At 44.8% G+C, this 24,790-nt stretch overlaps 1 protein-coding gene across 2 annotated transcripts in view; it reads left to right on the forward strand.

Moving 5' to 3' along the window:
- Positions 1–24,790, forward strand: part of LOC138511722 (versican core protein-like) — a 207,374-nt gene that overhangs the window by 126,206 nt on the left and 56,378 nt on the right. For both annotated transcript variants that reach the window (XM_069627577.1, XM_069627578.1), the window contains exon 7: positions 1,120–5,190. In XM_069627577.1, the coding sequence (XP_069483678.1) occupies positions 1,120–5,190 (4,071 nt within the window). The remainder of the gene's footprint in view (positions 1–1,119; positions 5,191–24,790) is intronic.

Raw genomic sequence — 24,790 nt, forward strand, 5'->3', positions numbered from 1 at the left:
ATTTCTGGCTACACCACTGCCTATGTGTGTGAAATGTTAATAACGCCAATCTTGTTAATTGAACTTCACATTTCTGCAGTATGTGTTACCCCCAAATGTACCTAGGGTAATCCAGATGTGGGCCCCTTGCTCACTGTGCTTAGAGAGGCACAGCTTCACCTCAGTGATGAGGCCCGACTAGGCAGAAACACATGTCTGGGGTTGCTGTTGGTACTCTTGTTCAGTGGAGAATTGCCTAGCATTTCGATGCTGGACTGGCCAGGTGGGTGGGACAAAGACTGATATGCAAATGGATATTTCTCCTCTGTGAAAGGTACAGTGAGCAAAACGTGGTTGTTGACCCTCGCAAATGGGAATCTGCCCATAGAACAGGTTATTTGGGCGTGCTTGTTCTCGGTAGAGGGACTCCAAGCCTTTTCTGTATACATTTTCTTAGTGTTAGCATATATTGTGGTGGCAATCATAGATGCGTAGCCACCACACCATTGGGCATCCATTGAGATTTGACGTCTCTTGTGTAATATGTCAGTTCTAGTTACATACATCACTGCACTTATCTCCAGTGAATGATTGCACAGATGTAATGTAGCACAGAGTACACATTTTTTTGTGACTGCACCAAACATTAGTCTACCGCCTTCAGACGCATCCAGCATTGGAAATCTTTTTTCATCCAAGATTCACAATTATGCTCCAAATATACCGTATTGGTATTTTACTTCATAGCATTATACTTGTGAATTGCATGTTATAGGAAGCCCTGGAAAGCATCCATAACTTTTTTTCCAGTAAATCCAATTCCTTGGAGTAAAAATAGAACACAGTAGAAAAGAGCAATACAGATCTTTGAATAACGGACCCACCGCCGCCATAACCGCAGTGCCGGTTTAGGGGCACTATAGATGAATGTTTAGAACAGCAAAAGAGAGGTAGCTCAGTAATCCCCATCTGTTTTACAGTTGTTCAAAATTAACAGATTGTGAAATTAATTGAGCCTTAAATTATATATAGATTTTTAAATGGTCCAATAAATGATGCCTTCAGTTTGATCAGCACAAAATATAACTATGATGCCTTATTCTGTCTAATTGCATGTTTTTTTGTTATTCTTCATTGCAGGCAAACAAAAATTTTCTGATTCGGCACCAGTCATATTAGAATTGCCCGTGGAGACTCAGTCACACAGTGTGGTTCACAAACTAGAACCAATCCCCATAAAGGCAACTCAAAAGCCAACTGCGCCAACTGTTCCGGAAATTAAGCAAGAAGTCGCAACCGTGTCCCAGGTGTTCAGCACATCCGGGGAGCTTGGGACCAAAGTAGAAGTCATTCAAACAGAAAAGCACGTTCCAACAACTCCTCTTGCTCAGTCTGTCGCCGAGGACTCTGCAACAGCACCACCAGCCCTGTTGGTGAAAGAAGACAGCACACCCGCTACAGAGGGAGAGGCGGTGACTGAAGATCAGGCCCAGAAAACAGAAGCTGCTGTAACAATTGCAACAATAATCACTGCTAATCCGGAACACCTTGAGCAGACTCGACCTGCACTCCCACTGTCAACAGAAGCAGCCATATCTCGAGTCAGTGCAGAGTCAGTGGCAGAATCAACCACGTTTGAGCACGACACAGGCATCACCGTCACTCCCACAATCATGCCAACACAAAGAACCAGTGCTGACATTAGAGAATCGACCAGCAGCTCATCGAAAACTGTCCCCGACCAATTGAAATCTGTTGAACAGTTGCAGGACGGTAAACAATTATCTACTATTCACGCTGAGCCAACAGAGACGAGCACAACAACCACTGCTTTCGATTCCTCCCCACAAACGCCCATGCAAGAAAATGCCACTATTGGATTACTGGAAACAGACAGCTCAATTGCCCTAACAGAAGAAGAGGTGCTGTTGAGTGCTGAGACCACCAAAGAATCAATGGAAGCCAAGCGCCCTGAAAATGTTACTACAATCATCCTCTCTCAGGGCATATTCACAGACCAATATGAACCCGTGACAGATCTGAGTCCTGAAACCGTGACACTGCAGCAAGGTATTGCGACATCTGCAGCATTTTTAGAGGTGGATGTCGTCACTGTGTCAAAGATCTTCACTAGTGACCGAGAATCTCCACCTCCAGAGTCATCATCCACAGAAGAAACATCACTGCTTGAAGCCTCATCTAGCAAGCAGCCCCATTTGGAAGTGATCACTGTTTCAAAATCCTCTCCAGACGAGGCAGATGTCACCAGTAGTGTGGTGGTCACAACAGCAGCAGCATCTCCTGGCATGTCAGAAACATCTCCTTCTCCACCTGAAGATGAAGAAGTAACCTCAGGAGACCAGGAAGAGCCACTTCTCATTGTAAAATCAAGCGATGCAGATGGACTGGCATCTACAGTGTCTGATAGCACTGAGAGATCTCAGAAGTCCACACCTGGGTCGTCAGTGGTAGCGCATCAGGCACCGACAGCGGCCAGTGAGTCTGCCACTCATTCAGAAGATGTACATGTGAGTGAAGCTCACATGATTGTTGAGGGAACACCAAGTGCTTTCTCGAAGCAAATGGAAGGATCAGGAATGCTTGAAAGTCAAGAAGAAACAAAGCACACAGAAAAGCCAGAGGACAGCTCCTTGCATGTTACTGAGATGTATAGACATGATGTCTTAACTACTGAAATATTACCACATGCAACTTCAGAGCAGGACATCATCTCAACACCAAAAGTGCCAATGGTCCAGACTGATTTCTCAATTGCACCCTTGACATCAGAGGCGGCATCCCAAGCATTGGCTGTTCCTACCACAGTGTCTTTGGAATTGAGTAACGCAATAACCGAAGTACTCCCAGCAACTGAAGGAAGCAAAGAAGCAATAGTTGAACAGTCATCACCTGATGGGTTTGTGACCAAAGTTGAGGATGGCACCAAATCTACATTAATAGCAGATTTGACCGTACCTACTGAAATGAGTCTTGAGCAAGAGCCATCAACAACAGTGTCATTAGCCTCTAAGCTATCTGAGGAAGATGACGGTGTAACTAACGAAGCAGGAACTCAAGCAGTTGCATCTGCAGAAGGCAGTGCTATGGGAGAAGATATGGAACTTTCAAAAGCATTGACCACGATGCAGGTCCAAACCAAAAACATTGAAGAATCAACATTCGAACCTCTTTTGCATGTAGATCTAACAACAGTAGCATCTGAAACATTATTTCCAGAAAAAGCTACAAGTATTTTAAGTACTGCTGAACCATTGCAAAGTGAAACATCCACAGGACATCCAAAAACAGAAGTGCTACCTGATACGTTTTCTTCCAGGGAGGCAGGATCAACGGACACAATATCTTCAGGTCACATGCAGGAAATAGTCCATACAGAGAGCACAATACTGGAACAGTCCATTTCTGTAACTGATTCTGCACTGAAAGTGGAACCTTCACAAATGCCTGAGCAGGAGATAACAAAGAAGGAAGACTTAGATCAGTCCACCATCTCCGCAAGTGAAGCAACAGTGAGTGCAGTTGAACCTATGAGTCACCTTTTATTAGTCCAAGAGGGGTCAGAAGGATCAGCCGACTTTGGCAAAGATGATACTACTGAAGGCGATTATGCCCCTGGTATGAACATAGTTGCAACGCCAGAAGCTATCATTCCTAGCGTAGCCACTGAGAAATCAATTCACACTGACTTCACAACTGAGCATGTGGCAACAATTGCTGACATAACAACAGAAATATCAAGAAGTGAAACTGTAATGCTTACAGATGCTGAACAAGAGAAGGACACTGAAAAGGCTGGTTTGCTCCAAACACTGACAACAGAGCCTTCGCTAACTGCTCACAAGCAGGAAATAGTCCATACAGAGAGCACAATACTGGAACAGTCCACTTCTGGACCTGATTCTGTACTGGGAATGACACCTTCACAAGTGCCTGAACAGGAGATAACAAAGAAGGAAGACTTAGATCAGTCCACCATCACTGCACGTCAAGCAACAGTAGGTGCAGCTGAACCTACGAGTCACCTTTTACTAGCCCAAGAAGGGTCAGAAGGATCAGCCGACTTTGGCAAAGATGATACTACTGAAGGCGATTATGCCCCTGGTATGAACATAGTTGCAACGCCAGAAGCTATCATTACTAGCGTAGCCACTGAGAAATCTGTTCACACTGACTTCACAACTGAGCATGTGGCAACAATTGCTGACATAACAACAGCCATATCAAGCAGTGAAACTCTAATGCTGACAGATGCTGAACCAGAGGAGGACACTGAAAAGGCTGGTTTGACAACAGAACCTTCGCTAACTGGACATATGGCACATCCGTCAACAGAGGCCACCTCTTTGGAGAAAGTAGAGACAATTAGTACAGAAATAGTGGAGGGTTCAGGCATGAGTGTTGAACTTGCATCAACTGAACAGGGTCTTATTTCACCAGAAGATAAAAGTGCAGTCCCCACTACAGAAATTGTAGCTACACTTTACCCCAGTGCAAAGGATGAAGACAAAGTGAGCGTAACATCCTGGACGGTGAAACAAGAAGTGCCACAAGACAGTATTGAGAGTGCAGAAGAGGTTTCTCCAACACATAAGGCACCCACAGACATGTCAGCAACTGGAGGAGTAACCACACTGCCTGAGGTTTTTACTCAAGCAAGCAAAGAGGAACCCATACAAAAGGAAGTTCTAGATCACTCAGAAACAATGGAAGAAAGCACATCACCAGAACAAGGACTACTTGCAAGTACAGAGGCGGCCCAGGTAATGTTCCCACTTTCTGAAGCAGGGGCCACACCTTCACATGGGGATGTACTTGAAACCCAGGCATCTACAACAACTCGTCCATTAGTTTCCACACAGCTACCACTTCTAATTGATGGGGAACCAGGAGAAGAGACAAGCAAAGACATGATTATCATTGAAGAATCTGTATCCCCCATTAAAGCCACCACTGACGTTGATATGCAAAGCAAGATAACAGAGGCAGACATTGATTCTGAATACTTTACAGCAGCAAGTGATACTGTGGTTTCCCAGCCAACAACACCCCCAGAGTGTGAGGAAGCTACTCAGGGACTGGAGTCATCAAAGGATTTATCCCCTCCAACCGAAGATGGATCTGGGTCACAAATACCAATTAATATTGGCTTCATCCACGTTATTATGGTCAATATCACAGATAATGAAACAGGTACGTTCTCTGCATATTGTATGGACCGCATAGTATTATTGAGTTACAGAGTGCATTATCTGAAATTTAGCATTCAGAATGAAATTGGTGAAATATTGTGACACCATGAATAAAAGTAATCAGTAAATGTACAGGGAAGAACATCTGCAAATATGTTTTGTAGATTTCGAAATGTGAAAAACTGCTTGAAATACATCTGTATGCAAACCTTTGCTGGAGCAAAGATAGCAACATTTCCTTCGTGGGTTATCTACTCATTTTGCTGATATGCAATCTCCAAATTTAATAAGCAGGAGAATACCTCAACATATTCTTTTTTATGGTATCTAATTATTTGGCACAAAACAAATCTAGCAGATTAGCTTTTTGCAAATATTTGATTTAGCAATTTTTTAGGAAGTCATAATTGATGAAAATCAGAATCGTACACTTTCTTCTACGTTTGATAATACAAGAATCATTACATTTCATAATAATAACGTATTTATTTATAATGTGATAACAGTAGCGCATGTCATTTGTTAAGTTCCATGCCAACCTTTGTACTCGATTAGCAAAACAATAGAGCTCACCTTTCGTAGGTAGTTCACATTACAGTCTAGTACCATAATCAGTTTGTTCAATAGTTTGATTGCATTATTACACTACAGTCGAACCTACTTGTGAAGTCTGTCTGCTTTGAACCATACTTCTGAGCTACCTATGAAGAGTTGTTCATGCCCATGCTCAGTTGCTAAATCAGAAGAAATTCTTCTTGAGGTTCAAAATCTACCATGATTGAAATTGTATTTAACAATAGCCCCAGCCTCTCACTATATGAGCAATTCAAAGTGACAGGATCTCTACGAAAGGTTCTAGAAACCAATAATCAAAGCAGATTGCTATGATTGACAATATCTGTTATGATCTTTCTCAGATCTTGGCATCTCCTATGAATAGAGCTTCAAGTGCTCAGATCACTGGACATTTAAGGGATGGGACAGATGGTGAAACAGACAGCGCTGTTTGTGCTAAAGGAATATTTTAGATTTCTATCGGAAAGACAGCGGGCCTCATTACGACCCTGGCGGAAGACCATGGTGCTATTAGCACCATGGTCCATGCCGGTAAGTTACTGACTCCGCCATGGAGAAAGGGGGAATTACCACCCCATTGCAAGGTTGGCGGGGCGGTAATTCCCCCTTCCTCCATGGCCCTTCCCCATTCCCATTTTTGCCCCATAGGGCTCAATGGGAATGGGGAAGGCGCTAAGTACGGTGCCGCAAATTGCGGCACCGTAATTAGCACCAAGGTCCCTTTGCCGGTCCCTACTTTACACAGCCGACCAGCCGTTGAGGTCGGGTCCCGCAAAGGGACCTCGTAATTAGGCGCTAATAGGTTAACGGTGCCGCAGCCTTTTACAGCGCCGTTAACCCATTAGCGCCTGGGTCGTAATGAGGCCCAGCATGTTAGATAGACTGTGGATATCTGAGGAGTAGTCATTTTAAAATTGTTTGGTTTTGCAGCAACTGGAATGCTGTATCCAAGTTTGCTTTGTCTGAAATTTGGTACTTATCTGTATGAGAGCAAATTGCCTTATGAGACCTAGTCAATTTCATGTGAGGCCAATGAAGATGTTGATATCTTTACATACAGTTGTTTCATGTTCTCATTTCCTAATGTTGTTGGCAGCATGAGCAGATTTGTGAAAGACAACCCTTAAAAGTGTAAAAGTGGATTTAATATGGGCAATTTGGTTGGCATTGCCAGAGTAAATATCAGATTGTCTTCACTTGGTAGATTTGAGAGTTGGCTGATGTTAAAGACTGTATGAACTGAGCCTTCATAGTAGATGAATCCAAGGTATTTGGATTCTGCAGCACTGTTAGGAGGGGCACCATCAGTATAGAGCTAACTGGTCTGCAGGGGGTCCATGATGGTCTCTTTGGGTGTGAGGTGTGAGTATTCTTGAATGTTGGCATTAACCATGACTTATTTCAGGTACTTCCAGGTTTGAGCCATCCTTGTGCAGGAACCTTGGGTCTGAATGTAGCTGTGAATGTATTCTAAGTCTGGTGTACCTAATTATGTGCAAGTGTCCATTCAATACTGATGGATATGGATACGTGAGCAAGCTTGCCACACATTCCCGAAGGCGACCAAAAGAGCTGGGTTCATTTTATTTAGATATATCATGTTGAAAGCCCCTAAAAAGTCCAACAGGATAGGAATAAACATGCCCCAGTTGATCATTATCTAATAGTTGATCTGAACAATTTGAAATACTCAATGAAGAGAGTATTATGTATTGGTGTACATTCCAGAGGGAACCTAAAGTTGGTGATTACTCTGACATGTGATATTGCTACTAATGATTTGAAATTGTGCTTGAGGCATTTACATCAAGGTACATTTGCAGCCGGAGGACACGTGACTTGGCTAAATCTATGCCTGTGTTGTATATGTTCCTTGCTGATCTTGCAAACTCTGGCTAGTAGGGATGATGACTAGAGTTGCCCGCACGCCACACATGTTTAGTGCATTCTCCTTCTTACCTCCCTGTGTTCGTCAGTGAACCATGAAGGTGCTTGTTTTTGAGAACTCATTGGACACAGACGATTCATACCACATAACATGCTTATTACAGTGTCATGGGGTGTGCGTTCACTGGCCAGACTTGTCAATATCTCAGTAAAGGAAACTGACCTCACGTGTCCTTAGGTCTCAGTGTACAGTGATGTTCACAGCTGTCAAGTGGTGCATGTGCCCAGATGTGTGGCTTGTTATGTTGCAAATAATTTCGACTAGCGGAAACTCCTCAAGAGAAGGGGTTGTCTCTCAGCCAGACATGTACCTTAATCTCTTATTTTATGATCGTTTTTATTTTTCTGTCATCTCAGTCGTGACAGTGGCAAACCCCATGTTCGCACACTGAACCCCACAATGTTTGCCACCATGCTCCCAGCAGTAGGTTCCTCATGTGCCTCATATCTATCTGACTTTGTGCACTCCCACATTGGGAACTCTACATGGATAGATCATGCCTATCACACATCTTCAGCTGTATTTCTAAACTACTAGAAAATAATGTTCCAGCCCAATTGGTCTCTCTTAAACAGATACTAATGCCTGCATTCTTTCATAGAGTGTTGGGGTCGGGGTAAACCTGATGGAAATATTTGTGTCTCTGCCACTACTCTTCACACTGTCACGAGCTAGCCCCTATTCCTGTATTATTAGGCTGTTCTTCAGACATTGATACCCTTGATTGTCTCACCTCAGCATCATTAATGTTGTCTTATTTTTAATATCATGTTGGTATTGTATTGATACGCACTTTTGTAAAGATTCTAACTCTTCGCAGAGATGGGAATATGTTTTGCTGACTTATATGTTCTTATTCAAACAATATCACAATAATATGTCCGACCAATTTGCAATGGCATACATGTTTTGTACTGTTCACCTTGTATCAGGCACAGATTGGCCTTTAACAAGGCCTGCCAAGTTGCAATTGTATTGCCAAATGCACACCCACCAACACTGCAGTAGAGCATTCACAAGCGAGTGCTAGCTCATTTGCATGGCAGTATTAAAACATTATGTGCGTGAGCAAGCAGGCCCCATGCTTTTATAATACCTCACACATAGGCCCAGAAGATGGTGTTTATGCTGAGCCCACTGCTAGTGTGTAATTGCCTAGGGATAAAAGGGCAACCCATGTTCCCTCCAGGGTACCCCACCCCCCTGAAGGCAGAAGCTGCAGCGACAGACTGCACATCTGATACGAGTTGGGGACTGGCCCTCTTCCAAAGGATTGTCAGAGCACCCACACTAAGAGTGACAACACAGCAGGAGCCAACGTCACCACACCTGCATGCACATCCAGCCCTATGTATCTTTTAATTCTGGGAAATGCATTTTTGATGTTACCATTATGACTTCAAGGCTGCATGTCCCAGAATAAAATGAAAACAAAGCATGCCTGGGTTGGTAGTTTCCAAATGACTTCTGGCATGTATGTAAAAGAGGAGATGACATGTATGTAGAAAGGGACGGTGCACATGGGATCAACAGGACTGCAGCATGAGTTCAGTGGAGTGTGCACAGGTCTGGGAAGAGAGTCCTGAAAGAGGCCAGTGCATTATTCACCAGGCTTGATTGCTTCCCCTCTCGGTGCTCCAGGCGCTCAGAACAATTCCTGCACTTGCGCATTGCAATCTCTGCATGGGGTCAATAGGCTTCCCGTAGGAACGCAGTGGGCACTTGCAACTGCTCAGGGGGTGCAGGAAGCTATATTGGGTGCTTGCCAGATCTTAGTAGAATGTATGCGTGTGCTCATGTCCTTGACTGCACGAGATCGGTGGGTGACATGCTGAAGCTCAAAGAGCTGAGGCCAGGTGTTCATTGCATTGCCTGTAGACAATTATTAGTGTTCCTGATGGAGTTAAGCATTGTGCTGGCTGTATTTCATTGACATGCATACAGGAGCTCTGTGCAGTGCTTCCTAGGGCTCCATTGCGGACCTAGAGGGTCTCATTGGGTATCTGCAAAAGCGCAGTGAGTTGCAAACTGGGGGCTCGTTGCATTGTCCTTAGACTCTCACTACAGATCCTTCAAATGCTCAGTGCTGTTCTTGCAGGAATGCATTGGGGTTCCTACAGGATCTCTGCGAGGTGCTTGGAAGAGCTTCATTGTCCACCAAAAGGATCTGAATCGGCGTGAGTTTCCAGAAGCTCAAGGAAGTGTCTGTAGAAATCAATGAGGGTCCGCAAGCGCTTAGCAGCTGTTCGCAGGAGCTAAATGCCACACTTGCATGGCACAGTGTGGAACCTGCTGGACCTTTTACATGCTTGTGAATGCTCAGTTAGATGTCTGCATTTGATACATGTGGGAGCTGTGACAGGTGACTGCACAGATAAGTGGAATATCTTCAGGAGCTCAATGGGGCTTTAGTGGAAGCTCAATGGGGATCTGATGTGTGCACTGTGGTACTCAAACATGTGAACATGTTACCTCCAGAATGTCACATACGCCCACATGAGCTCAGTGGTTTGCCTGCAGCAGCTCAGAAGACTGCACATAGCTGTTCATTTCAGTATTTCCAAAGCTCATAGGGATCCCTACAGTGTCTCAGTGTGATCACATGTGAACTATGTTAATTACACTAAGTTGATTAGAGCAATCCCTTTCAATGTGGTCCCTTCGGGTGCTCAATGCATCGCCTGTGGGAGCTCTGTTTGGTACATACAGGTGCTCAATAGGGTACATGTAGATGTCCCATGGGGTGTCCTTGGGTGTTTAAAAGACTGCCCGCAGGTCCATTTGGTGCCCGGAGGAGCTCAGTGGTGTGGATTTTAGAGCTCTGATCGATACCTACAGGGCCCTCAGGAAGGCCCTCTGATTGGAGAAATTATGAGACTGGTTCATAGCTGTAGGATATTGTGGTTTGTTGCAGGATCTCAATGGAGTGTCTGTGTAAGGTCAGGTTGATACCAGAAGGACCCTCAATGGGGGGTTGCTGGAGCTCATTGGAGTGCCTACAGGCATCCAGTTGGATTCCTGCAAAAGCTGAGTTAGGTGGCACCAGAAAATCATTGGGTTGACTAACTACAGGTCCATGGCCCTGTTTCCTTTCCATTTCACACAAAATAGCAGAACATGTCATATGTAAAAAATTTAGTGGGGTGGGGGTGCTACTAGCCATTAGAAACAGCCCTAAATAATTCAGAAGCTAAAACCCAGGGATACATGGCCTCTCCACCAGATATGAACGCACTTCATGTTATCACGAATAGGAGCAACAACCGGAAACCTCTTTGCACTAATAGAGAACCAGACACACCACGAATTCTCCTCCAAACAGCAATAGAAAGATAATTTGCTAAGGGATTAAGCTATACAAAAGTGTTATCCTATATGTTCCTCACGTTCTGATACCAATCATAGCCGGTGTGTAGCCTAAAAATGTCGGTGCTCGCATGGCATTAAACGCCTGTGCGTTTCTCTGATCTTCACTTGCTACCCTGTGCCTGATTCACCAAACCTCAAGCTTGAGGAGGTCTGCAGGAGATGCCTGCGCCTGTTTCAAGCTGTGTGAATCAGTAGCAAGAAGCGGGTGCCAATCAAGAGACGCCCACTGGCATCGCCTTATTTGCCGAATTGTAATCTTTGGGAATCCGGCCAGTAGTGAGGGAATGTCAGGATATTATTTCCAGAGGGATGCAGTTTCATCATGGAGATTACATCGACTTTCATTAGATTTTCATTGGATGGGATGAGAAACATCTTGTGTTTGCTTTCGCCAGGTCCCATGAAGACCATGGCAGATTATCCACCAGAAATATTCTGGGCCTGATTCATGGAAGTGTTTTATAATGGCGGAATCCCATAGGAAAAATTCCATGAATCAGGCCCTCTATGTGGTAGTTACTGATTCCATAGGATCAGTCATGGGCCTAATGAGAACACTGTCAGATTAGCTGTACCATATACGGATTTCCTGAAATACCACAAGTCGTGTTTCTGGAGATATGTATTCTGTATGTTTCCATTTGTTTATTTTTTTTTTTTTAATCATTTCCTCTTCATTTTTTTTCATTTTTTATTTTTAGATAAAAATAAACTTTTCATTTGTGTTCATAGAAATATACATAATATTCGGATTAGCATTTGCTTGAGTTATTCAAATCAAATCAAGAGATAAAGTAAGCAGAGAAGAGGGGAGAGAAAGAGAAAAGGAAAGAAATAATTTTTTTAAAAAACAAAGAAAAAATGAAGAATTCCCCTCAGATTATGTTCATGGTATTAGGATCTTTGAAGAAGCAAAGATCTCCGTAAGGAATTGGACATCTGTGTAGATCACTTTCTTGTCTTGTCCTTGTAATAGTTAAGTCCATCTAGAGTCGCCTTCTTCTTGTTGGGCCGATATCTTGAATAATTCGCCGACAATTGCTCTCTTCTCGCTAAGTGCAGGGCATTTCATGATTATGTGATTCAAAGTGTCTGGGGTGTCTTTATCCCGACAGAATTGACAAAATTGATCCGATTACGATATTTGTCTGGTATTGGCAAGGCTGTGTTTGGTCGGATAGGTGTTTAGGCGAATTTTCATGAATGCCATGTGAATGGTCGGATAGTGGAAAAAGAGCCAGATAGCGCGGAAGTTCGTTGAGGGCTCGGATATCCGTTGGGCATTGCAAATTCATTGTATATTTCGCCTTATTTTCTAATGTTTTAGCCTAGTCATTTTGCTGCAATTTGAACTTAGCTCGTTGTGGGCGGTTGATTAGCATTTCTGTGGTGATGTCTTCAGTTGTCATGAGTTGAGATAGAGCTATTTTCCATGCCTTTAACAAGGAATTGTTCATACAGTGCAGTGTCTCTCGTAATATTTGGGTAGCCAGTGTATTGTCTTCATTTATCACTTTGCGCAATAGATCCAACTGCTTCCACAGTACGATTGACGTGAGAGATTGCAAGGCCACTTCGAACCGAATTCTGGCCATGGGGTAGTTGGGAGGCAGGTTCAGAATCATCCGCCAAAATTAAGCTTGGATGGCCTGTCAGTTTATCTTTGTCGCTATAATCTCCTCTTCATTGTGAGGATGGAAAAGTCTTATGTACAGTAGCACTTCACGATGCGACTGTATAAAATAATGTTAATGCACAAAAGGTGTCGCTGCAGGGTTAAGGTGGCGAGACAGGGGCATTAGAGATACCCACTTTCTCACCCCCTTTGGTTATCCTGGGGAATCGATCTAAAATAAACAAAACAGCTTGTGGGAAGTGTCTCGAATTTTAACTCTCACGTCTTCAGGGGAAGGAAAAAAGTTGTAGATGTTTGTCTGGTATTTGAAAAGCATCGCCCGGTGCTATTTACTGGCTGTCCTACCGAAATAAATAATACATGTTGTAAATACCCACACCTCATAATCAGACAGAGCATTAACCCAGTAGATATTCAGAAATACAGCCTGTTGTACACTTGCTACCTAACTCTTATGCTGGCTCCTTATGCTAGTATTTGCATCTGTACATTGAGGTCTGTGATTGGATGCCATTACTTCCAATGCTTACTAATGCCATTGGCAGGGAGAATTGGATCGGCCCATAGCATGTTTATGAACTGCAACAATTGCACCTTAGCTGGCTCTGGGGGGGATAGTGAAATGCCCCTCCCGCCACTGAGACCAGCAATGCACACACCTGCTTCCCTGAAACATAATTAGAGTATCATACAATAAAACACATATAAAATAAAATAAATACCCAATAAGTGAAACAAGTATGAATAATGTTGGTGCATAAAATCATACACATTTAACTTAGTGAGTAGAGTCCTATCGGTAGACTTTAACAGAGCCCTGCTTGCAGGTATTTCCTAAGTAACAGGTGGTCTAGGTTTTTAAAAAGCTAAACATGAAGTTAGTCTCTCCCGGATATAAACCGACCTGAAAAAGAGCAGGACACACGCAAGGATTTACAAAATGTTTCACCTTGAAGCGGAATTGATCATGACACCTGAGGCCTTGGGTGCACGAGACCATTAAAGCATATTAAACTCAACCCCTGCTTGACTCGAAAGCCTCTCATGAACTTGATTCCGTTCTTATTCAGGCTGACCTTAGATTCCAGTTAAGTCTGCAAGGTTTGTGGGTGCTTGCAGATAACACTCAATCTCCACCTCCTCTTTCTCTTCTTTATGACAGAGAGACTTGTTGCTGTTTTTTTAGCTGAATACATTTTCCTTATTCCCAGAGGCGTTGCTAGGGAGGAGGGCTGAGGCGGCTATGGCCCCAGCTCTTTTGTTTGTAACCCCAGATAGAAGCTCAGGGGCTACACCAAAAGGCTAGTTAGCCCTGAGTTTCGACAGTCCTGACAATAGTGTAGCCCCAGATCTTTTCCAGACCTAGCAACACCCCTGTTTATTCCCAAAAGAAAATGCTGGTTTCTATTTTGGAAATGTAATCAAGTTATTTGTAAAGACCCGCTGGAAAACTGAACAACAGTGTTGACTTCTAATGTTGCAAACTTGTCCCTTCAGGTTCAGTGCGAGAGTTGAAAACATGCCTTGACCCTAGCGTCACTAATTGAATTATATGATGAAAACAAAGTTATGTAAATGTTCCTTGCCTAAGGATGTGGGTAACTATACAACACCTCATCAAAAACATTGGGCGAATCGAGCCCTACAGATAAGGTGTGTAACGGCCACTTTTACACTCTAATAATAGGCAAAAACTCACCAAAAATAAAAATAGGGAGTAAAAATACTTCCAACAAAAAATAGGAATCGGACACATAAGACCTTGCGGCCTTGCTTTCACCCAAACGGCTCCTGTAGTGCATGTAGCACCGCAGGAAGAAGCTTCTATTATTACTGCCTGATTGGAAGCCGTCAAGATGTATATTCTGATGTACATGTATAACTATGTGCAATGAAATAATGACAAAAACATTTCTGTTTTCCAGTTAAAACATTTTTCCATTTTTCATGCTTATGAAATACTCCCATTGGGAAATGGACATACATTTTTACTCCCCAAAAAATCATTTTACTCCCAACTTTAAAAAATAAAAGGGAGTAACATACTCTCACCTCAAAATCGTATCTGGAACACTGATCTTATAATATCTTTGTTAAGTAAACGGGATAAAACCAATCAAATAAAATGCACAGAGTCAACAGATAGCACTCTCAGATGAAACAATAACTAGGCATGGGTGGCATTACTTAATGTATGACTCCAGCCCAAATGTGGGTGGTTTGCAGTCCCACCAACTTCAAAACTTTTGTGAAAGTTGGTGAAGACAGATGAGCAAAGTCGTACAGTGCACAGCCGCCATACAGTAGCCGTCACTGGAAGTTCACCTTCACTTCAGAACCAGTTGGGCAATGCATTGTGGGTATGCAAATTAGCTCAAATGCCAAAATCATGGGGAACCGTTTGAAGGTGCCCTGCCAGGTGTGGACAAGCTCTTTCAATCCCAGACAAAGCTCTTTATGATGCCCCTCTACCCCCACTGAGGCCTAGTTGCCCCTGCCAGTACTTTGGGCTAGGATGGGTTTAGCTGATTTGTCCCCCTAAGAAGTGACCCAATGAACCTTTGAAACCGTGACCTGCCAATATTTGCAGGCCAGTTTTTGGGGCTGTTCGCCCTCATACAGACTGAGAGAGATATAGTGAACACACATGTATGAAGAAGGGATGCTGCATCTAGGGGTAGACATCTGTATTGACACATGCAAATACTTGAAACAGCACAAATGTTAAAGGCCCCAATAACCATTATGGCAATGGGGTCGGACATACTGTTTTCATATATTGGACCATAATTTACAAGCTTTTCCGCCTACCTAATGCAGCACTCTTGCAGGACCCCCCTCACCAAGCAGTCAGAGCTGACCATTGAAGCACAGTAGCTTTCAAGGAAGGAACAGGAAGGCAAACATCTGCAGCGCTATGCTGGAGTGTCCCTTACACGCAGGGGGGCCGAGTACACGGGGGCTCTGGGGCCACGCCCCCTCACTCCTGGGGAAATGCCACCTGCATAAAAGTCCCTATACTTTAAATGCGACTTCTTTTTCCGGCAGCCTCTGGGAAAACCTGAAGTCTGTGTCCCTGCTTACACGGGAATCTGTAATGTCGTCCACAGCTGTGCAGTGCTGGAGATATGCGCTGGGACGCAGAAATAAAGAGCTGCACTGGTAGTCAGTACTCTGTGACGTCATACACACCCCTGCCACTGCCCTTAATAATGGCAATGCTTAATATCAGTTTGTTGGTGAGAACCCCTAGAGTTTCCAGTTCAGGCACCGAGAAATCCATCAGAACTAATTGAGACGAAAACATAAATATACAGCTAGAAATAAAGCTTTCTACTCCATACAGAGGGTTTTCCCATTCATGCTTTATCTATCAGAAAGTTCAGTTAGGAGCAACTGTTCCATAATTTGCATGCGATCATGTTGTGGTCCCTGCAATCATGATACATGTGGTCTGTGGGATTGTGCAGGCAGAATGTGAACAGAATGTGGACAAAAATGTGACAAGGGTTTGCAAAGCAGGACCCGCAAGCAAGCTAAGAATGATTTTTAACACATTTCCAAATGTGTGCCCTCCCATGGGGCATTCTTCCAAGTCGTCCTCCGGCAAACCGAGCCAAAGCAAACTGGTATCATCATCCATAATTGCATACATGAGATTTCACAAAATATAGCACACTCCTTATAACTTAAAATAGCGTCTATCTATAACCCACATTGTCTCGAAAACTAGCATGGCAGCTCATAAACTTCCAGGTCCTTCCAGTAGTCAAAGAAAGCTTATCAAGAAGATTTCCCTACGACAACACAGGACGCTCGTGTGCCACACTCAATCCAGCCCAGGCGTATGAGGACTGCACTCCCACCCTCATCCCACACGTCAGCTTCTACATCAGCAAATCTCTCAAAGACGGGGTGAGGCATGAACACACAACCATTATTATACCCCTCCCACACATTGAAAATATCTTTGGCGACCCTCGCCGTAGTATTGTTATATTATTATCAAGCTACAAAAGATTTTAGAAAAGTTGGTCACACGACATTTCCATGACTTAATTCTCCAGTACTATCACAATGTAGGTCGCACCACGGTACTGACGCGCAACCGCTAAGCGACTTGTGTCATGATCTTCGCAGATGAATGACACTACTCAGTGGTGTCACCTCAGGACCTCTGTGTCATTTCCTACAGTCACAGAAACAAATCAGCACAGCAGGGGATATCTCCCACCGTTTCTTGCAAGAGCGCACCCCTTTGTCCAGGGTTTGCCACAGAGATCCCCTGTTCTTACCTTCGCTTTACTTGTGTACATAAAACCTCCCCCAAAAGTGATTCATGAGTATGGGAGTATGGGACATATAAAGAAATTCTAATCAATAAACATGGCAACTTCAAAGCTCTGCACGGCTGTCTTAAAACAGGAAAAGGATGGACGCCAAGTCTTTTCCATAAACCAACCATCTTCAGCAATGAACATTTAATTCCTTTCCCTTGGGGGTCTACCTTACACAGTTCTGACACTCTCTGAGCAAACTCTGTGCATTTTATGATGAAGACACAGGACAGTATTATGACATATCTGCAGTTTGCACATGCATCTCAAGGCACCAACCTGCAACCCATCTTCAGCACGCACACGTGATATCATGCACTCATGGTCCATGACATCATATACACGAAAAGCACGTGGGCAATGCTATTCGATTTCCAACACAATGCACAGGTCAGTCAGCACTACACATGCACAGGCTGTTTGTAAGATGTCCAGTGCAATGTTTATATGGGCCTGATTCACAAAGCGTAATCCATGGGAAAACAAGCATTGAAAAACGCTCTGTGAATCAGGCTCATGTGGAATAGACAGGTTTGTATCCGGCAACTTAAGATGGGCCAGCCTCGAACCTTCCATAGTGATCTCATAGGTTCTCTGTAGACACATCAAGCAAGTGGGATGATGTGATGTCATAGGTTCTCTGTAGACAAATCAAGCAAGTGGGATGATGTGACACCAGCCTCGAACCTTCCATAGTGATGTCATAGGATCTCTGTAGACAAATCAAGCAAGTGGGATGATGTGACACCAGCCTCGAACCTTCCATAGTGATCTCATAGGTTCTCTGTAGACACATCAAGCAAGTGGGATGATGTGATGTCATAGGTTCTCTGTAGACAAATCAAGCAAGTGGGATGATGTGACACCAGCCTCGAACCTTCCATAGTGATGTCATAGGATCTCTGTAGACAAATCAAGCAAGTGGGATGATGTGACACCAGCCTCGAACCTTCCATAGTGATGTCATAGGATCTCTGTAGACAAATCAAGCAAGTGGGATGATGTGACACCAGCCTCGAACCTTCCATAGTGATCTCATAGGTTCTCTGTAGACACATCAAGCAAGTGGGATGATGTGATGTCATAGGTTCTCTGTAGACAAATCAAGCAAGTGGGATGATGGGACACCAGCCTCGAACCTTCCATAGTGATGTCGTAGGATCTCTGTAGACAAATCAAGCAAGTGGGATGATGGGACACCAGCCTCGAACCTTCCATAGTGATGTCGTAGGATCTCTGTAGACAAATCAAGCAAGTGGGATGATGGGACACCAGCCTCGAACCTTCCATAGTGATGTCATAGGATCTCTGTAGACAAATCAAGCAAGTGGGATGATGTGACACCAGCCTCGAACCTTCCATAGTGATGTCATGTGATCTCTGTAGACAAATCAAGCAAGTGGGATGATGTGACACCAGCCTCGAACCTTCCATAGTGATGTCATAGGATCTCTGTAGACAAATCAAGCAAGTGGGATGATGTGACACCAGCCTCGAACCTTCCATAGTGATGTCATAGGATCTATGTAGACAAATCAAGCAAGTGGGATGATGTGACACCAGCCTCGAACCTTCCATAGTGATGTCATAGGATCTCTGTAGACAAATCAAGCAAGTGGGATGGTGTGACACCAGCCTCGAACCTTCCATAGTGATGTCATGTGATCTCTGTAGACAAATCAAGCAAGTGGGATGATGTGACACCAGCCTCGAACCTTCCATAGTGATGTCATAGGATCTCTGTAGACAAATCAAGCAAGTGGGATGGTGTGACACCACATATGTGTACAGTACGGCAAGGGCAGCAAACGGGTTCATTGCACTTGGTTAGTGCATATTCCTTAATATAAACCTTCACAAGAAATTGTTCATCAGGAGCTGAAGTCAGACTAGCGGGCAACTTAAAACTCGCTAAAAGTCTTGCTGACAACGAGCATGTCTGAAATGCCCCCTGTAAATTCTCACATATATTGTAAAATAGTATACTTTGGGCCTGATTCACACAAGTGTTTTATAATGGCACAATCCCATAGGACAATGCTCTGTGTATATGTCTATGGCCAAGCACAAAAGATACACAATCATTCACAGCTAGTGCCAGGACTCAGCCCTCGTTCACCCCCAGGTGTTGGCAGAAGCTCCCGGAAGACGGATATATGTCACTGCCCGTAGGGTTCTACTTTGGAGGGCCCTGGGCTTGATACACTGCTACATCTCATGATGGCGTAGAAGCAACGTTTTTTTTAGGCAGAGGCGGAAATGTAACTCCAGTTCTGCCCCCACCCTGCGCCTTGAAAAACAATAACAATCCCCCAGCGCGTGAATGGTGGCGTTAACACAGCTGTAACCTTGTTAGGCCTGTCTTTTGCCGCTACATTTATGTTCAGGGGGGGCCGCCAAAATGAGCCTCTATGTGTTTTGGTCACATTCTAAAAGTTTAAATCGCTTTTTAGCACCTTTTCAATGTTGTATGTACTGCAACATGTGACGCAGGGTCTCCTGTAGAACCCCCATCCCCGTCCATGCCACCTTCTCTTTCTATATAGCCTAAGCCCAACCCAGCATCTGTCTGAGCAATCATCACTCAGAGAGTGGCCATGTGATGAACATTAATAGAAACGGAAGCTGAGCAAAGACACCGGATGCCGAAAGTCCAGCGGGAGATTCCTGTGCATTGCGCGGATACAGCGCTTTTTGGGAAAGGATTTCGCCCTAAAGGAATGCTGTATCCTGACAGATGCTGGAAACTCTCTCTTCATAGCATCTATTGCATGTGTGCGCTCCCCCACTGAGCGGTTCGATGCCTCATTTCAGGATGATGGAATATTTCCACCCTTTTCTTTTTCTAATTCCCATGGATACCAGGAAACAATGAGCTCAGGCTTCCTTGTGCATTGAGACTGTATGCGCATTCCAGGCTGTCGCGGCCTGGTCCCCAAGGAAACGCCCCGGCTTTCATACCGGGGTCCCAGCCTTGGCTACTGCCTCTTGTCCTTTGTATATTCACAGAAGATATGGAAGGGCATTTGTGCTCAGAGCGGAGCCATTTTAATAGTTTCCATTGTAATGAACTGTAGAATTGGCTTAGTTTTCCTGCATATGGAGCACGTGCCACGTCTTTTTCCTTAGTTCTTCACGCTCTTGGAATAAGATACGTTTGCTTGCATCCGGGAATCCGGCAGGGGTGGTGAGAGTTGCAGATTTCTCCATGTACTATGGGTGGCATTAATTAGCTCTGATCCAGAACATGACAACATACCCCAATTATTGATCATCCCAACTAAAGCTAGACCTGGGCTAATATTCACCTATCTAGCAGAAAATACATGTTTCTTGTCCTCCAACATTGCCATCGGGGTAACACGCCTTTGCCTTTCACTGACCTTCGAGACCTGCTATCCCCATGACAGTGTGCACTTAATCTGCACCACTGTCATTAACATGTCCAATGTCATTGAATGATCCCCCATCTTGCCAGCAGTAATGGGTGCCCACCTACTCTTTCTCTGTGCCTTTGTCAATCAAGGCATCCTGCCAGGATCTTGCTCCGACCCATTTCTGTACGTAGTACACCAACCTTTTCCCACCATCTCTCCTCACCGCCCCAGCCCCCGGGCTCACTGCGCTAACGGCATGGCTCTCAGCACGCCACTCCCTCATCACAGGACCGCTGCATGTATAGCCCTGTAGCTCATGCCGCATGGCTCTCAGCACAGTGATCCCATGATGAGAGGGAGCACCGTGCTAACAGTCATGCCGAGAGCGCCACACGGTCATGAGTGTGGTGCTACAACTCATACAGGGAGAACCGCACTGAGCCCATGCGGCCACGGTGGTCAGCATGGCGCTCCCTCTTCACTGGAGCATGGCACTGACAGCTTAGTGGCTCATGCATGAAAAATTACCTGCCCCCACTCCTTACCTTTTTTGGAAGGGGGGCAGATGGCCTCCTCCCAGCACCACTCTCACCCACCCTAGCTGCACTTTGCAGACGCGGCCCGGTATGTAAAATCTACAGCTCCCCCCAATATTTAACTTGTTAGGGTGGCGGGGTGGATGGCCACCCCACTGGTGCCCCCAGCTTTCATCAGGCCACACCTGACAGATACGGCACGGCTGCTAATTAATCTCCTCCTCATCATCAAGATTGGATGTAGTTGCTAGGGAATAGACAGTTCCCTGAAATCAATCCAGCCGGATGTTTTGAAAAGCATTTTATTTTTTATTTTTTGAGCGATATCATTGCTTTATCGACCACACCTTTAGGCCATACCAGGAGTTATGGGCCCGGAAGACCTCTTTAAATGCCCTTTAACTTGGTCTTCAGGGCCCATAACAGCTGGTACGGCCCTCGGGCTACGTCTATAAAGTTTAGTCAATCAATTTAGGTCATAATGCTTATTTTACAAAAAATTTTTTCAATGGGATTGCACCATATAGTTGTGAAGGGTTTTGTGATATGTATTTACCATATCCTTTCAGTGGGTTACACTTTTCATATATATTGTATATGCAATGGTATAAATTAGTTTAATGTAAAGGGTGCACAGTTGGATTACTGTTTGGGGGGCTCTTGACTCATAGTGGGGAACCACATTTTTGTGGGATATTTCCCGGTCATGGTTCTGTAGCACAAGGGGCTTCCCTTTCCCGACAGTACCTCATGCACTTATAGATCTGTCCGCCAGCCTCTAAAATGCAAGCAGTGACCTCGGTGGTAGACATCATATTCAAATTGAGAGAGTTTGGACCAAACTCAAAGCTCAAAGGATTGTAATCTCAACATACTACACAGGTACTACTGAGAACCTGTGACCAGTCTCTGTTACCATCCCTCTAAAAGTCACTCTCAAGGAAATTGTGGACCAGAAACACTGACAAAACTGTCCCTCTACTGCATGGTGCCAAGAGTGACCAAAGCAATCATCTAACCCAACACTGCCACATTTCCCACGTGCCCCATGTGCACGATGTCATCCACGTGGTTGAATAGAATGCACTCAATTCCCTTGTAGTTTTTTTTTTTTTTTATGAACAGGGTAGTTCATAACGCGATCTTGTGCCGGGTAGTTGTATTAATATGATGCCATTTTCCTGCATTTGTTTCACGCTCACTCATTTTCTTTCTCAAGGCAATTGCAATTTAATAGGAAAGTGATTAGGGATTACCAGTTTGATAGCTGATTTAAATCCACCGCTGTCGCTCGTCCAGGTACACACCACAATACCCACCAGCAATTAGATGCTCAGCTTCCCCGGAGCCAAAGACAGAGAAACAAGATCACAGAAAGAGGATGATTAAAATGAGAGCAGAAAAGGGTGAATTGGGGGCTGAGAGATAGAGAGGGAAGAGAAATGTCGACAAATAAGGTGTCTTGGGTGAGAGTGAGAAGGGCGTGTGAGAGAAACGGATAAAGAGACAGGTGTGGCGAGGGAGCAAAAAGCAGGAAGGAGGTGTACAGTAAGTGGCAGAAGGAGAAAGGGAGCAGGGAAAGAGAGATAACGGCGTAAAGCTCAAGAGAGATGCTTATCGAGAGAAAGAGAGAGAGAGGCAGAGGGAGGTATTCATGGAGAGATAAGACAGAGAGAGAAGCAAGAGCTGATGAACCCACGAAGCATTCGGTTCTGGGCATGTTGAAAGCTCGAAGGTGTGTGTGGCTGCACTTCGCCTCACTGAGTGCTTATTTCGGGGAAGTAAGCTAGATGCTAAAAATACCACTACTGTGGCCAGATAAGTACACATTCTCTTATAAATACCGGCGCTGAGGATTAGTGCATGGCAGGCGGTGCAGAGCATTGAAGAGGGGGTGGGGGGAATCACCCGAGCATGAGCGCCACAGCCCTTCTGCCTACCCGCTGCTCGAATCCTGGACTTCAGAACTGTTTCGCACATGATATCATGCAGCACAAGTGGAACTCATAGACATGCAGGCTGAGCTAGTGGAACTAGATACAAGTATTAAGAGAAGGGCTTTAAGTGGGCCAGGGCTGGGCAGGGCTAGCTTGGGCAGAACCCAGCAGGCTCTGAACATTCGTTCTAAGTCGGTGACCTAAAGTTAGGGTGACCAGACGTCTGGGTTTTCCGGGACAGTCCGGGGAAATCACCCGACGTCCAGGGGTCCTGGGAGTTTTTTACTTTTATAAACCCGGTCCGGGGTTTTGGATATAGGCCCTTTGTTTGTCGGGACCCGATTTCGAAATCCCGAAATCGGGTCCCAGCGCAAATCTTTTTGCGCGAATGGGGGCGTGAAATGCTTTTCACGCCCCCATTTCCTCCCCCATCCCCTCCCCCGCGCTCTCCTCCAATGAGAGGAGTGTGCATGTTAGCACACCCCCTCGCCGCCTCCCACAACGGGCCAGCGACATAGAAGTAGGAAAGTAGGACTAAAGTTATGTGTATTTACCTTAGTCCTACTTCTATTTCGGTGGCCCGTCCGGGTTTCTTTTTTAAAAAATCTGGTCACCCTACCTAAAGTATACCAGCCCACCAGACAGCTAGAAAGCAAGGCTTTTTTTTCAAAAGCCTGAAGCTCTTGTGTGTAGCAAGAGCTTCAGGCTTTCGAAAAACCCTTGCATTTCTATTGTACCACCAACCCCATCTACTGGGCACCCCTTTCATTAGAGATGCAAGGGTGATAATCCCTGCATCTCTAATGAAAGGGGTGCCTGTCAGGGGGTCGGTGACACAATGAAAATGAAAGGCTTTTTTGTAAAGCCTGATGTGCTTGTGTGTATGTGAGAGCTTGAGGCTTTATAAAAAAGCCTTGCCTTTTTATTGTGTCGCCGACACCCTGCCAGCCACCCCTTTCATTAGAGAGGAAGGGATCATCACCCTCTCACCATAGGTGAGAGGGTTATGATCCCTGCCAATCCAGTGGCAGGGGTTCCGTGCAGCAATTACAAGACAGGCAACACTTACCTGACCTGAATGCTGCCTGTTAGGCCATGGCCCGGCTCTTTTGCAAAATTGAGCCGTGACCTTTTTGAAAAATTGAGCCGTGGCCCTTACGGGTGTGTGGCCTAAAAGGCAGCATTCAGGTCAGGCAAGGGATGCTTCTCAATTGTGGTGCTGACCCCATGTCAGGCCACGCCCCCTAAAACCTGCAGCTTGAGTTTTTAGGGCAGTAAAGGCATTGATTAAGAGGACATATTTGTAACTACTTTAAGAACTGCAGAGTAGCAAAGCAGAGGCAATAGTTGCCGAATTTTTTCAGTAAGTTTCATGATTGATCTTTGCTCCCCTGTAGACAGCATTGCCTTGAGTCACCATGACGAAGGAATGACGCACACGACCTGTATGGTGGGAGTTCTAGCGTGGACCTCATGGTCCAGATGGAGGCCATAAATTGCGATTAATGCGCACTGTGGCATTCAGCTGATAATTCGACTGAAAATAACAGAGAATAAGAATCAGAAACACATTATTTCTCAGACTTGAACTTTAATTTTTTTATACTCAAATGGTACCTCAGACCACAGACACCAGATTCTTATGTCTACTGGGCTGAAACAAAGGTTCCAAATAATATGATATGATGAGTCATTTATGATTTGATGAGTCATGTATAACGCGCCTGTACACAAGTGTTTCTCGGCGCGACAAGGTAAGGTGGGATAAGGTAAGGTGGGGAGACATAGTGTGGACGAAACAAACGATCTTACTGGGCCTTGTGTCATTCAGATCGTGCAAGCGCAGAAGGTGGGGGAGGGGAGGAGAAGTGCATGGGGGAGGGGA

Source organism: Ambystoma mexicanum, chromosome 6p (assembly GCF_040938575.1).
Source record: "Ambystoma mexicanum isolate Mex_15411 chromosome 6p, UKY_AmexF1_1, whole genome shotgun sequence".
Lineage (NCBI taxonomy): Eukaryota > Metazoa > Chordata > Amphibia > Caudata > Ambystomatidae > Ambystoma > Ambystoma mexicanum.